Raw genomic sequence first — 13276 nt, forward strand, 5'->3', positions numbered from 1 at the left:
GTCACATGACCGTGCACCCTCAATGTGGGGGGGGCAAGTTGTTGCTCCTGCTCTGGCCCTCTGTTGGTTCAAATGTGACTGCTGTCAACCATGGCAATACTGCAGCCACCAAACAGTCCAACCCAAAAAGGCTTCCTTAGTGTTGATAGAGATATGTAGAAGCTGCCAAGTACCCATCAGAGCTGAGCAGCTGTGTGGCTTCCAGCCTATTATGGTGCTACTGCCGCAAACGAAAAAGCCTATTTGGCTTCTACACTCATAGAACAGAGAGACTGCTGGTGGTTCCGGCACCAACATCACTGGGGTGGGGAGGAGTGGCGGTGAGTTCCGGAGGGACCTTTTTTTGCCCGGAGGTGGGGGTTGGGCATTAACAACACCTTGCTCAGGGCCACCCAAAACCTGAAACTGCAATACCTGGTTGTGTACAAGTCAGGGAGTGCATTGCCAGTTGGCAGGCCTGGTGTAGAGGATGCAAGCTTATATTGTGATACATTTGTCAACATGTCTGCCTGCCTCTTTACCCGTTTTCTAGAGATTGCTTTGTGGCATTGTGTCCATTAACAAGACTAGAAAACATGCAGTTTTAATTAGATTAAAGGAGGTACAGTTTTATTTTGTGTTTAAAATGTCTTCCGTAGTGAAAACGAAGCTTTATATTTGGGAGTGCACATTGTGTTACTTAGAAGTATCTGGCCTCCTTTTGAATGAAAGACCATCCATATCAATGGTCACCAGTTTCAACCCCAGAGAGGTAGCAGAACAAAAGTCTACAGAATAGATGAAAAACTGAGCTACAAAGCCAAGAACTCCATTCAGAGGGTAAAAAAATAAAAATAAAAAATCTAATTCCCACATGCATACTTGATCTTAAAAGCTACGAGGGTTTTGGGGGCCCTTTTTGTAAAGTCTGTGACTTGCCCGAGGGTTGTGTGGGGAGTGGGCGCTGGAAGACTACAGGCTCTGAAATGGAGAAAAATGAGAAACATGTTAAAGATAAATGGAACAGTTCTTTAAACGTTAGAAAGTAGATTGTTAATTAAGACCAGCTCTCCTAGTCCAAAACCACAAAAGTTAAAAAGGGAAAATATTTCCAGAATTGCCTATTACGCATTGTGTTTATATATATATATATATGTACAAAAAAAACCTACAGTAAAATATATGTTTTATTTTATATATGCCTCCAGCGAAAAATTATTCTTTTACACTCGCTGACTGAAGAGTAAGATTGTTAGCTCCGATCTAGATGGCCCAGAATTAAATTTAAAGAGCTGCAAACATTGCAGTTTTCAGTTTGTCAGCCATGCTCAAATTCTTCACAAAAACAAAAACAGCTCTTTCCCTGACAAGCTTTGGCAACAATTCCACCCCGCCCCCCCAACAGCACAGTCCTCCTTCAGGAGGACATTGATAGCAAATCGACAATGAAAATAGCCTGTCCCTATTGTCCAATCAATCATCCATGATGCATGCAAGTGGACTGGAGAAGAATGAATAGGTGCAGTCGTAGCAGAATAAGCTCACTCATTTCAAATCCTGGAATGCAGCAGTGTCTTAAGGTATTCTGAAATGTTCTTTCTCCAGGGCTGTATGCATTATTTACACATTCAAATGCTATATTGTGTGTGCTCTGTTCGGCTAGTTCAAGGTAAAATGAAAAAAGAAAAGCAGAAATGATTTTTTTATTTATTGAAAATATTATTCAGGCTGCCATCCTGCATCCATTTTCTCAGGATTAAGCCCCACTGAACTTAGTGGAACTTCCTTCTGAGTCTGACATGCACTGAACACATTCTTCATCTATATAAATACCAGGGAGGTTGAAGCATGGGAAACAGAACATACCAAAATGACAATATACCAAAAACAAGAAAATGACATCATTTATAGCAATGTAAATATAGAAAGCTAGGGGGAGGAGGGAAGAAACACTGTAAAAAACCAGTTTAAATTGACTATAAAGTAAAAACATTAAAATGCTTGGGCAAATAAATGTCCTGGCACTAAAATTGTGAGTTGAACTCCCAGTCCATAATTCAGATGCAAAACTCTGGTGCTCACATGACCATCCCACAAATATTACTTCATTGTCAGGCACAGAACCACGCTTACAGGGAGCTTCCAACTTTGGACTACATCCTGTAATCTCTAGAAAGAAATTTAAATTAAGAATGTGTGGAACCCATTTAGAAGTCCCACCAGTTTTATATTAATTCCTTTACCTTTCTCTGAAACTCTTCAGATATTTCTCCTGTGCAGAAACCTTCACCTCAGATCTGCATATTGGTTAAAAATTTGAGGCAGTTCTGGCCTTATGACTCTTTCTCACTGTCTGGAGTGTTTCTTTGCAGACCTTGGTTCCGAAAGGTCATCTAGTCTGGTGAGAAACAAGTAATATCACCGTGTAGAAGGATCCCAGTTGGAGATATATAGGGTACCCATCACCACATGCATATTTTTTTGCAAATTTGGATGGAACTCTTTTAGGGTTTCTCAGAATTTTTTGGATGTTCTATCCAACCCAGAAACCCCAACATTGAACATGCCCATGTAGTTTAGTAAGAAGGGAGGGAGAAGGTGGAACTGACTGGGAGGAGGACATGTCAGAAACTGAAGAGGTAACAGGATTTAGTGAGCAGGAAGGGGCGGTGGCAGAAAGCAGTCCAGAATCAGCGGCAGAAGCAGAGGGGGGTCAAGAGGTGAAGTGGAGGCAGGCTGCTGAAGAGGCCAGGGAGTCTCCCCCTCCTGCTGTGAGTAGCTCTGATCTCCCAGAGCATGCAGAGAAATGAAGAGGGTGGAACATTGAGAGAGCCTTAGGCTGCTGGGGAAGGAACTGGAGGAGGAGCCTTAGAGAGTAGTGGGAAGACGGGAACCTTCAGTCCTCACAACTGGCTCATTGGGGCAAGACCTACTGGGAAGAGTTGCTGTGATCACTAGGCCTGTGCTGTTTGGGTTCTTTTCAATAAAGAGTTAACTTCACTGACACTGGGTGTTTTATTGCTGACCTGCTCCTGACTCTGGCTCCTGGCAGCCATTATATTTAAAAATGTGTATTATTATTTTTTTTTAAAAGTGGGTTGTGTCTTGTTTCCATAGTAATCCTTCTCTCCTTGCAAGCAGAAGCTTCCATTAAAAGTAGCAGCTTCAGAAAAGTGGTTTTTTGTCAGAACAATGGCAAGAAGAGAAAAAATTTAATTTCGATGCTCACCACACAAGGCTGCTGCATGAAAAACAAACAAACCTCATATTAATTGTGTCCGCACACTTAACCCATGACCAGGAAGACTGCTGGAAAATGTTTTTGCTGAGAGGACTTTGCCTGAAGCTGTCTAAGCAGAACCCTGTGGATCCAAATATTCATTTTTATCTATCCTGTCAGGTTCTAATATATAATCCATTAACATGAGTTGAAAACCACTCATCCTTGGTAGTTAAATTACCCGAAAGTGGAAGGTTACTGTGTGCACACACCTTCTTCAGCTATGCGAAATATCTTCATTTTGCCCAAATATGCAAATATACAAAGAAGATATTTTTTTTCTCATTCCTTGTTTAACTATATGACTGTATTTTACATTCAGCTTCGAAATGCAATGGTGAATCAGAAAACAGGAAAATTCTCTATGGAAGTGAAGAAAACCGTGGACAAAGGGGTATCGTATAGAAAATACTTTTTCAGCTAGAAGTAAAACAAATAATTGCTTTTTAAAAAAACACACCCACAACCCATTGGTTTAAAGTGTATGTTTGGAGTGGAAAACTTTCCCTGAGACATGATGTCCACAGTGTTTATTAATTGTGGGTCAGATATAAACATTTGCATGTATGTGTGCATATTGCTGTTATTAATCTTGTCACAGATTTTAAGTTTGCTTTTGCATTTAACCCTGCAAACCTTTCCTAACAGGCATGTTGTTGTTTCTCTTTCCTTTTCTAAATCTAGAAGCGGGTGTTGGTGATGACAAATGACTACTATTATACAGACATCAAGGGGACTCCTTTCAGGTAGGGCTGGCCATAATAAATGGAACATTTCATCAGGCTCATTGCAGTTGCAAGCCTTGCGAGCTCATTAAAAGCTCATCAGGAGGGGCTGACAATAAAATACTCATGGACAATGCTGCAAAGAGCAAGGGAAAAGGTTTCCGAATGTGCCTTTTTAGGTTTCATTCAGGGATGGGTAGTTTGTGAAAGGTAAACTCCCTGGCTGTGATCCGGACCTGCCATTCAGGAAGTCCTCCGTTCTCTTCAGTGCTTGCACAGAGCTCTGGGAAAGGAATAGTACCATTTAAAGGATTGCACTAACAAATGCATCTCTGTGTGCACCATGGATCTGAATTGAGGAGGCTTGTTGAGCCGCAGGCCGTTCAAAGTATGATATTGTGTGTATGCAGCCTCTTCTGACCAGGTGTTAATTAGACTGAAGGGGCAACAAGGATACAGCAGGGCTCCAGAGCTGTGTGTTTAGCTCTTCCCCAAAATGCCACATGTTTTCTGAGCCCCTCATGGAGAACCCAGGAAGATAAAAGTTCTCTATTGTTTCCATGAATATGAAAGACTCCCCACTCCAGAAGCTCATTGCATGAGAGGTTGAGAGAATTTGTGTGGCTCCAGGGACAGGCCTTCATGCCAGTAACACCTGTAAAAGGCTCTGGGCTGCCTCAAGTAAGCAGGGAAGAGCTCAGTCCTAGCTGTGGCACCAGTGGGCCCCCAGTTCTTCTTCTCCCTGCCCAATTGTGCAGTAAGCCCCTACTGCCTGCATATCAGCTCTGAGCCATAGGCATCAGACAGAGGCGAGCCAAGTGGCAAGGGAGCTGAGAGACAGCCTGTTGTAGCTCAGGCAAAGTTTTCTCATCCCAAATCGGAAGCCTTCTGGAGTTCTTCCTGTCCAGGAAGATCCAATAGCCAATCAGGGTAGGTAGTCCGGAGCCTGAAAATGCATTGCTACCCAGATGTTTTGGACTACAACTCCCATCATCCTATCCAGTCTGGGGCTGATGGGAGTTGGAGTAAAAACATATGGAAAGTGCAATACCTCAAGAGTGGCCTCTCCCCATATGAACTGACTTGGACCCTGTGATCATCATCTGAGGCCCTTCATGTGCCTCCTCCATGAGAGGTCCACAGGGCAGTAACAAGAGAACAGGCCTTTTCTGTGATGGTTTCTTGCTTGTGGAAGTTTCTCCCCAGGGAGGTTCATCTGACACCTTTGTTACATATGTTTAGGTGCTAGACAAAAGCATTCTTCTTCTCCCAGGCCTTCGGCTAATTAAACCACCTATGGCCTTTTAGATGGGGGAGGATTGTTTTTGTTTGTTAATATATATTGTGCTGTATATTTTGTGCTTTTATATTGTAAACCGCCCTGTGACCCTCTGATGAAGGATGGTATGGAAATAATAATAATAATTTGGTGAAAGCTGTTGTAAACCATAGTTCTGGTAGCTCACTGCACCAGTGACTGGCACAGAAGCCTAAAGATTACCGGATTCTGGTAATGGCTCTTGGCATTTGTGGCATCCATGCCTCAGGTTGGCCCCTTGTCTTAACTCTGCTGTGGATCTGGATGCCCATCTACCTATGAGAGAGCAGTATAAGCAAAACAGAAGTGCAGTGCAATAGCACTATTTTCCAGATCCTTGCCTTTCTATTGTGGGTCTTATATTGATAAGAGATAGTAGTGTAGATGGTTTAAAGGGCAGAAAAGGAAACGTACTTTTATAGCATACATTTCTGTTGTACCAAAAAAGAGTCTTTGGAATTTCCTCTCCGAAGGCTTGTAGATTCTCAAACAAATTAGATACCTGACCACAGAGAATAGATTGCATCTCCAAGTGAGAACCATGTGGGCTTTATCCTATTGATCTCTTGCCAGGCCTCCAAGTCACCTGTACTGCAGTTTCATGAATGCTTTAGAAAATATATAATGCTATACATTATATAGTAGTAGTCCTCCATGTGTGACCGTGTTATATGGAGAAGATAAGCCCAATGCGGTATTATTTCCATCACATAAAATATTAACATGCCAAAATATGCAACAAAGAATTATGCCAAGTGGGTCATTATGACCCCCATTAACACATTCTTGTATTTCCTTGCACTCAGCAGCTCTACTGGCTCCCAAACTATCAGTAAGGGCAGTCCGTCCCCTCCCCCCCCCCATGCACACAGATGACTTTCATTTTTGAGCCTCCTTCTAGTGAGCCCATGGGCATGTTCAGATCTTGGCTGGAAAATGAAGCAGCTGGAAGAACCACTCTGACCTTGGTGGGGCTTTCATTTGAGCTTGCCAGAGAATGCATGGGTTACTGCACCCCTAAACACACAAATAGATACAGTCCATTGCTCCTGGCACAGTAAAAGTGAAATGGCACTGAAGTGGCTGGTTGAGCAATAAATGCAACCACCAAGGTTTTGGAAACAAGACTGAATTGTTTCTAGAGCACGGACTAAAAATGCCGGGAGAAATGGTATATATTTTTATCTTGCACTTTCCTAACTTTGTGTGTGGGACAGATTTCATGGCCTGCTTTTTGTTTATCTGCACAGTTTAGGTGTGGCTCTCTCTAGAGGACACGGCAAATATTTCTTCAGAGGAAACGTGACCATAGAAGAAGGTAACATTTGCACAGCAAATCAGATTTCCTAGGCATTTGTTCAACTGTTGCATGATAATGGGGCTTAAGGCATGGAGGTCTCTTAAGCAGTTTTTCTGCTTTATTTCCCAGTGACCTTGTGCATGTTTTGGACGTGTGTGTGTGTGTGTGTGTGCGCGCGCGCATGCACACATATCTAATTGGATGAAAGATATATGTGAGAGATTTATGGGGACAGTGCCCACAACAAAGATTCATTGTAACATAGAAAGCAGCAACATGGCTGCATCATTTTATCCCTCACTTTGTGGGCATCTTTGTTCTAGATTTGTGGCTTTAATTGATTAGGCCTATTAGGTGGATCAGACCGCAGAGCTATGCAGCCACCTTGCTTGCCCAGCAGGACAACCCCCACCCTAACTGTGCCAATTTGTGTTTTTCATGGTCAAAGCATCATCATCAGAGTATCAGATCCCCTACTTTTACTATTTGAATTATACCCGTATGCCTGCTAACCACAGTTGTGGGACTCTTGAATGTTTTAGAGCCAAAACATATGAGAGAACCTGAGTCCTGCTGTTCAGACAATGATAGCTGAAGTTGAGATAGAGTTTTCATTCCCCTGTAGTTACTCTTGATAGATAGTTCCAGCCTAAAAAAACACATTTTGCATGCAGAATTTCCTTGGTTCAGTCCCTGGCATCTCCAGTTAAGAGGATCTGGATGCAGGTAATGTGAAGGACCTCTTTCTGAAACTGCCTGCCAGAGTGGACAGCATAGGTCTTCTATAAGGCAGCTTCCTATGTTCCTTTATAAACAATTACCCAAGCCTACATTGGTCATCTTCATTTTATTTTGTATTAAAAATTCTGTTTTGTCATCTCAGTCAGTAGAGCTTGAAACTCATAATCTCAGGGTCCTTTTCCATTCCTATCCTCAGCTACTTGCCTTTTTGACTATCTCTCATACCCACCTCCTATGCTTTTTTTATGCTTGTGCGTCTTCATGAGTTTTGTTTTTTAAAAAACTTTTAAAAAATACAGACAGCAATAACAAAAGAGCATATGTAACAGTACCACAAGATCACTAAAGGAATAGAGAAACACACTGGGCTATTTCCCAACACTGCAGCTTCACTGGTGCAACCGGCTTCCTTGCATGCGATGGAACTTCCTTTTCCTTTCCTGCCCCCTCCAGTTCCCTGCACACTCACAAAAGTATATATGGGTGGTGTACTAGGAGAGGAGAGGAAAAGGAAGTCCCGCCGCATGCATGGAATTCCACTCACTCAGCATTGGATACAACCCACTGATTACAATCCTTAGGATATCATGCTTGTGGGACAACGAGGGTAAAAGCGCCTGTTGTCTTAACATGCTTGAAGACCAGCTTGAAGTTTGTACAGGTGTCTTCCAGCTGTCTAACCTATGTGGTCCTGTATATATAATGATATTCAGTTCCCAGGGTTTAATCAAATGCATTCCCTTAGTTCTTGCGTATTTTTGAGTACTGATAGAAATACACTTAATTTAGATTAGTTATGGTATATAACCTAGCAGTCCCCTGCCTACCCCAAAGAAGGAAGAATGACTGTCATGAACTGTATACAGACACTGAACTGATGCTGATAAATTTCAGAAAATAACTCTTGTCACATATTCCGATTTCAGGATTGAATGATTTAGAACAGCCTGATGTATCTTTGGCAGATGAATGGTAAGTCTTCAATAAAGCATGCAGTTGATTTGCCCTTTTTGTTCATGCGTGGTGTGCCTGACTCCTTCTGCAGAATGACAATGGGAGATCATGCTTACAAATATTTGTTGAAATTATTTTTAACCATGTTATGTTCTCAGGTCATATTGCAACACAGACTTGCATCCTGAGCACCGCCAAATGACTCAGCTGAAGGCTATTCAAAACTACCTCATGGGGAAAGAGCCATTGCTTCCTTGTGAGTTGTTGATTAATTTTGATAAGTATTGCCGGCATTCCTCCAAACTGTGTTTGCCTTTTACAGAATAACACACCAGCTTCATTTTAATGCAATACACAGGAAATGGGCAGCGTACATCATTCGTAGGGGACTGAGCTTGCTTGAACCATCAAATCAGTGGCTGGTCTAGGCAAGCTTTTTTCTCTCAGCCTCAGTTCCCCCATCTGCAATATTGGGGTTATAATACTGACCTACCACTGAATAGATTATAACACAATAAAGATTCAGAAGCTCTTTGAACACTACATAAACACTAAGTAGCCTTACTTGAGAAAATTCCATTTGTACTGGATGTTATACAACAAACTGCTGGGTGAAACCTTTGCTTGCATCACTAGAAATACATTGGCATGTATTACTGAGAAAACCAAGATGGATTTTGATGTTCAGACTGTTTGATTATCATACCTGTATGTGCTTTGGTAACAAAAACTCAGTTGAGCTGTGGTTGGGATGTGAGACAGTACTGTCTGCAGTACAACCTTACACATGCAACTGGGAATTTTCCATTGCTGGCCACAGAAAGCAAATGTTCCATGTGCTCATCTAATTGTGTCTTCTATAGTTGGCACTGGGACAGAATATAGGTGGTGGTGGATCGCAACCAGTATTGTGGAATGATGCTACCAAGCATGATAGTCCCTGGATGAAAAATAGTATGGACATATGGAACTCGTATAAGGATTAGTGCAAGGAATCCAGGAAATTTAGATTTTCATGTGCAAGAGAAAGATGCTAGCCATGGTATGTGAGATTTCCCTCCTCCCCATCTCATCTCAAATAGGTGAGATTTCCATCACTTGCGTACCTACAAGTTTTTCTGGGGCCAGAGTCCACAATGAAGTATACAGTCTCTAACAACAGACATGTAGCATTCCTGCCAATATCTACTGACTCCAAGTTTACTGTTGTAAGAAGGCTGCACACATGCTCCTTATTAATGCTTTTAAAACTTTATAGGTGATAAAGAATTAATACAGGAAGTACTGTTTGATGCAGTGGTCAGCGCACCAATAGAAGCTTATTGGACCAGCCTTGCACTGAACAAATCAGAGTAAGTGAACAAAGCATTGCTTATGATTCTTTTAATAATGTCTTCACTCGGTTACATACATTTATTTTTCACCAATTCATTCATTGTTTTAAATATATGATGCACAGAAAAAATTCTGCCCTTATAGACTCTTCCATTTGTATCAGTGGAAAGATTCAATTCATGTCTACATTCTAGATACCTCTACATGTCTACATACATCTTCTGTACTAGAGTAATGGGTGTTATATATTATTAAAATACTACTTCCAGAATAGTGACCTAAATCATAGATTTCCAATGTGGTATGATCCAGGTATTGTTGAACTCCAGGAGCCATCAACCCAAACCCAATGGCCACGCTGGCTACCCCTGATCTAGATTGTCCTCCTGGCACAGACTTTGCTGTGCTGGCATCCTGAGAGTGCCACTACTCTCTCATCTCAGGTGCTGCTACCAACCGTTGGCATTTTCTAAAACTGGGGCTGTGATTTGATTTTGCATGGAGCCCTGGCATGTAGAGTTGCTAAGCTGAAACCCAGCTATTTCTCTTTTCCTTTAAACCCATTACTAAAACAAAAGATTGGGCAGCTGTGTAGCTATCCTCAGTCCTGTCATTCCCCCACAGTCATCCACTACCCGCTGTAATGAGCAAGTGAGCTGTACATCAGCTGAGGAGGGAGGCTGACAACAGAGCCTGCAGCAGAATGGATGAGAGAAATGAGGACTCTCTTGTCTTCCAAGTCAGCAGTCCATTAAAGGGCCATGGGAGGAATCTCTAGGCAGCCACCTGACAACCCTCATGGCGTCATTTGTTCTGGAGCGGCAAAATGAAATTGCATGGACAGCTTTTAATTTAATAATAATTTTTAAAAAAACAAGATTGACATGCAGTGCCCCTGCTGACTTGCTCTCAGAGTGTTTTGCATAAAATCAGTGCATTAAAGCCACATTTGAGGCCATTAAAAACCAATTTTGAAAAGGGAAACTAGGAAGGGAATATAGAAGATTCACTTAAGGGACCAATTGGGCATTGTCTGAAAGCACATGAAGAATAGTGGAGTGTCATTTCTTTTTTTCCCCTTTTTTCTTTTTGAAGGGTAAGCAGAACAATGAAAAACAATATCCTGGCATGACTTTACTAGTCCTTACTCCTAAGAATGCACAGGGTTGCAGCCTTGTCCATAGAGCATCAGATTAGAGCTGGGGAAATTTCTGAGATTCGCCCCCCCCATTAACCCGTAGAAAAAGTTCACCTCTCATGATTTCCCAAGAATATTCTTCACCATTAAATTAAATTAAATGGTAGCAGCCCCCTTTTCTCTGCCACTAGACCTCAGAACAATTCTGGGTCCAGGGCATTGTGCAGGATGCAAAATGGTGGCCACAATGTCAACATAGTTGCTTCTGCCATCATGTCCAGTGCCATATATATATTAGAAATTTAGGTGAAAACAGAAGAGGCTGTGCTACAGCCACTGGTAATGGTGTGCCCCACAACCACCCCCTGAAAAACCCTGCTAGGTAATTTCTTATTCCCCCACCTTGAAAAAGCGAGAGGAATGGTGCTCCCACCCATCAAAAGTAGGGTGTGGTGTTGTTGTTGTTGTTGTTGTTGTTGTTGTTATTTTGTACCTCACCCATCTGACTGGGTTGCCCCAGCCACTCTGGGCAGCTTCCAGCATATATAAAAACATAGTAAAACATTCAACTTTAAAAAGCTTCCCTATACAGGGCTGCCTTCAGATGTATAGGATAATTTGGATAATTTCAAGCGGCCATTTGCACACAACTATAGGTTAGAGGAAGGGAGATTATGCATCTGTGTTGACTGCTTAACAGTTTATCCTTTCAGTCCAACTCCCACTGATTAATTGGGGAAATATTTTAATTTCAGTTAAAGCTTAAGTTGATTATTGTATTTATTAAAACTGATTAAAATTGCAGTCCTGGTTTGTGCTTGCACTTCTTGTGACCTCAGAATATCTGCATACTATTTACCGTCTGGAAATGTAATTCTTCCTTGTGTGTTGCTCTCCTTCAGAAATTCAGACAAGGGAGTGGAAGTTGCCTTCCTTGGAACTCGGACGGGTCTTTCTCGTGTCAATTTGTTTGTGGGGCCGGAACAGCTAACTAATCAGTAAGTAGTATATGGCAATGTAAGAAAGATGTACCAGAAGTAGAGAACCATACACATAATTTTATATAGTCCCTTCTTTCCCTTTCCTACCAGTTCTCTGCATATATAGTTCAGATTCCATGTGCCAAAACAAAGGATACTAAAGCTCTGCTGGGCCAAGTGTGAGCTTCAGTTGTTGATTTAGGAAGCCCTAAACAACTTGGAGCCTGGCTATATGAGGAGATGCCTTCACCTCTTTAGACCAGACTAGCCAGTATGATCTCAGAATGAGGTCCTCTTGGTTGCACTACAGTCTGCAAAAATGCATCTGGTAGCAACCAGGGAAGGCCCCCTGGAAATAAGGTGGGTGCCAACCTCATTGAGTTTTTGGCAAATCTTGAAAGCACACTTGCTCACCTCAGCTGGGTTTCTTTGGGTGCGGGCATGGAGGTAAAACAACCGGCCTTGAGAAATGTACCAGTTACTGAATTTATTATTTCATTTTCATTTATTGCAATGTGTTTTGTCTGTTGCATAGTCTTTTAGGCTCCTTGGGATTTCATTTGGAAGATGGTGTATAAATGTTTAAAAAGAAAATAAATTTGGAATTTAATTTGGGGTGCTTGTACATAACAGCTTGTTCATTCAATTTTCAAACTGTTTCATCCTGCCTCATCACATAAAGTATGCAGATCTGTTTTTAGCAGGTGTAATACAGCCCATATATCCCCAAAAGGCAATGGATATCTACCCCCCCACTTTGAATCTCCCAAGAAAAATGGTTCCCCATTTGCACCCAATTCATCATGCATTGCTAGCTACAAAATAACATTTTAAGTGAGAATGCCCAGAATCTCAAGACTTACTTTAAAGCATACCTAAGAAGAAGAAACCTCACCACCCCCATTACACATTGAACTCTCATGTTTTTGAAAGCACATCCGTTTCTTTGGACAAAATGTTTTGCAAAATAAAATCACCCCCCCCCCAAAAAAAAGCCCTGAAAAGCAATGGCTCATCATTGTTTCATGCACTCATTTTTTCCCCTCAACACGCATGCTACTTTACTATTATTATTTGTTACTGTATTTATTTGTCGCTTCTTACACCAAAGGGTCTCAAAGCAACCTACACAATCAAAACTGAAATAACAAAAATACAAATACTGAAACCAAATATTGAAACATCAATAAAGTAAGGCCTAATGTGCTTTTCTGTTACGCTTCCTGGAAGATGTTCATTGCTTAGTTACTGGGGCTACCTACAAGCTGAGGAGGAGACAGGTTTTCCAGCTCCTGTGTCTTAGCAGCAGCTATGCTTATTCACTGCAGTATAGTTATATTAGGTGCATTCCACCTGGGAAGGTATTGTAAACGCAGTTGTAACCAGGTGCGTGTGGGCCTGCCATCCTGGTATCGAGAGGGTAGCTTACATTATTCTAGAGTTACTTTCAGGAGAACTAAAGAAAGAAGGAAAGAAAGAAAACTTTTGTTTTTTAAGGAGCTTAAGATGTAAAAACCAAAACAAGC

At 41.7% G+C, this 13276-nt stretch overlaps 1 protein-coding gene across 4 annotated transcripts in view; it reads left to right on the top strand.

The window, feature by feature from the left end:
* CACNA2D3 (calcium voltage-gated channel auxiliary subunit alpha2delta 3) overlaps positions 1-13276 on the top strand; it is a 498960-nt gene that overhangs the window by 394047 nt on the left and 91637 nt on the right. For all 4 annotated transcript variants that reach the window (XM_082209336.1, XM_082209333.1, XM_082209334.1 and 1 more), the window contains 7 exons: positions 3582-3653; positions 3944-4005; positions 6553-6620; positions 8270-8315; positions 8456-8553; positions 9556-9649; positions 11673-11768. In XM_082209336.1, coding sequence (XP_082065462.1) covers positions 3582-3653; positions 3944-4005; positions 6553-6620; positions 8270-8315; positions 8456-8553; positions 9556-9649; positions 11673-11768 — 536 coding nt within the window. The remainder of the gene's footprint in view (positions 1-3581; positions 3654-3943; positions 4006-6552; positions 6621-8269; positions 8316-8455; positions 8554-9555; positions 9650-11672; positions 11769-13276) is intronic.

Source organism: Podarcis vaucheri, assembly GCF_965113315.1.
Source record: "Podarcis vaucheri genome assembly, chromosome: 2".
Classification (NCBI taxonomy): Eukaryota; Metazoa; Chordata; class Lepidosauria; order Squamata; family Lacertidae; genus Podarcis; species Podarcis vaucheri.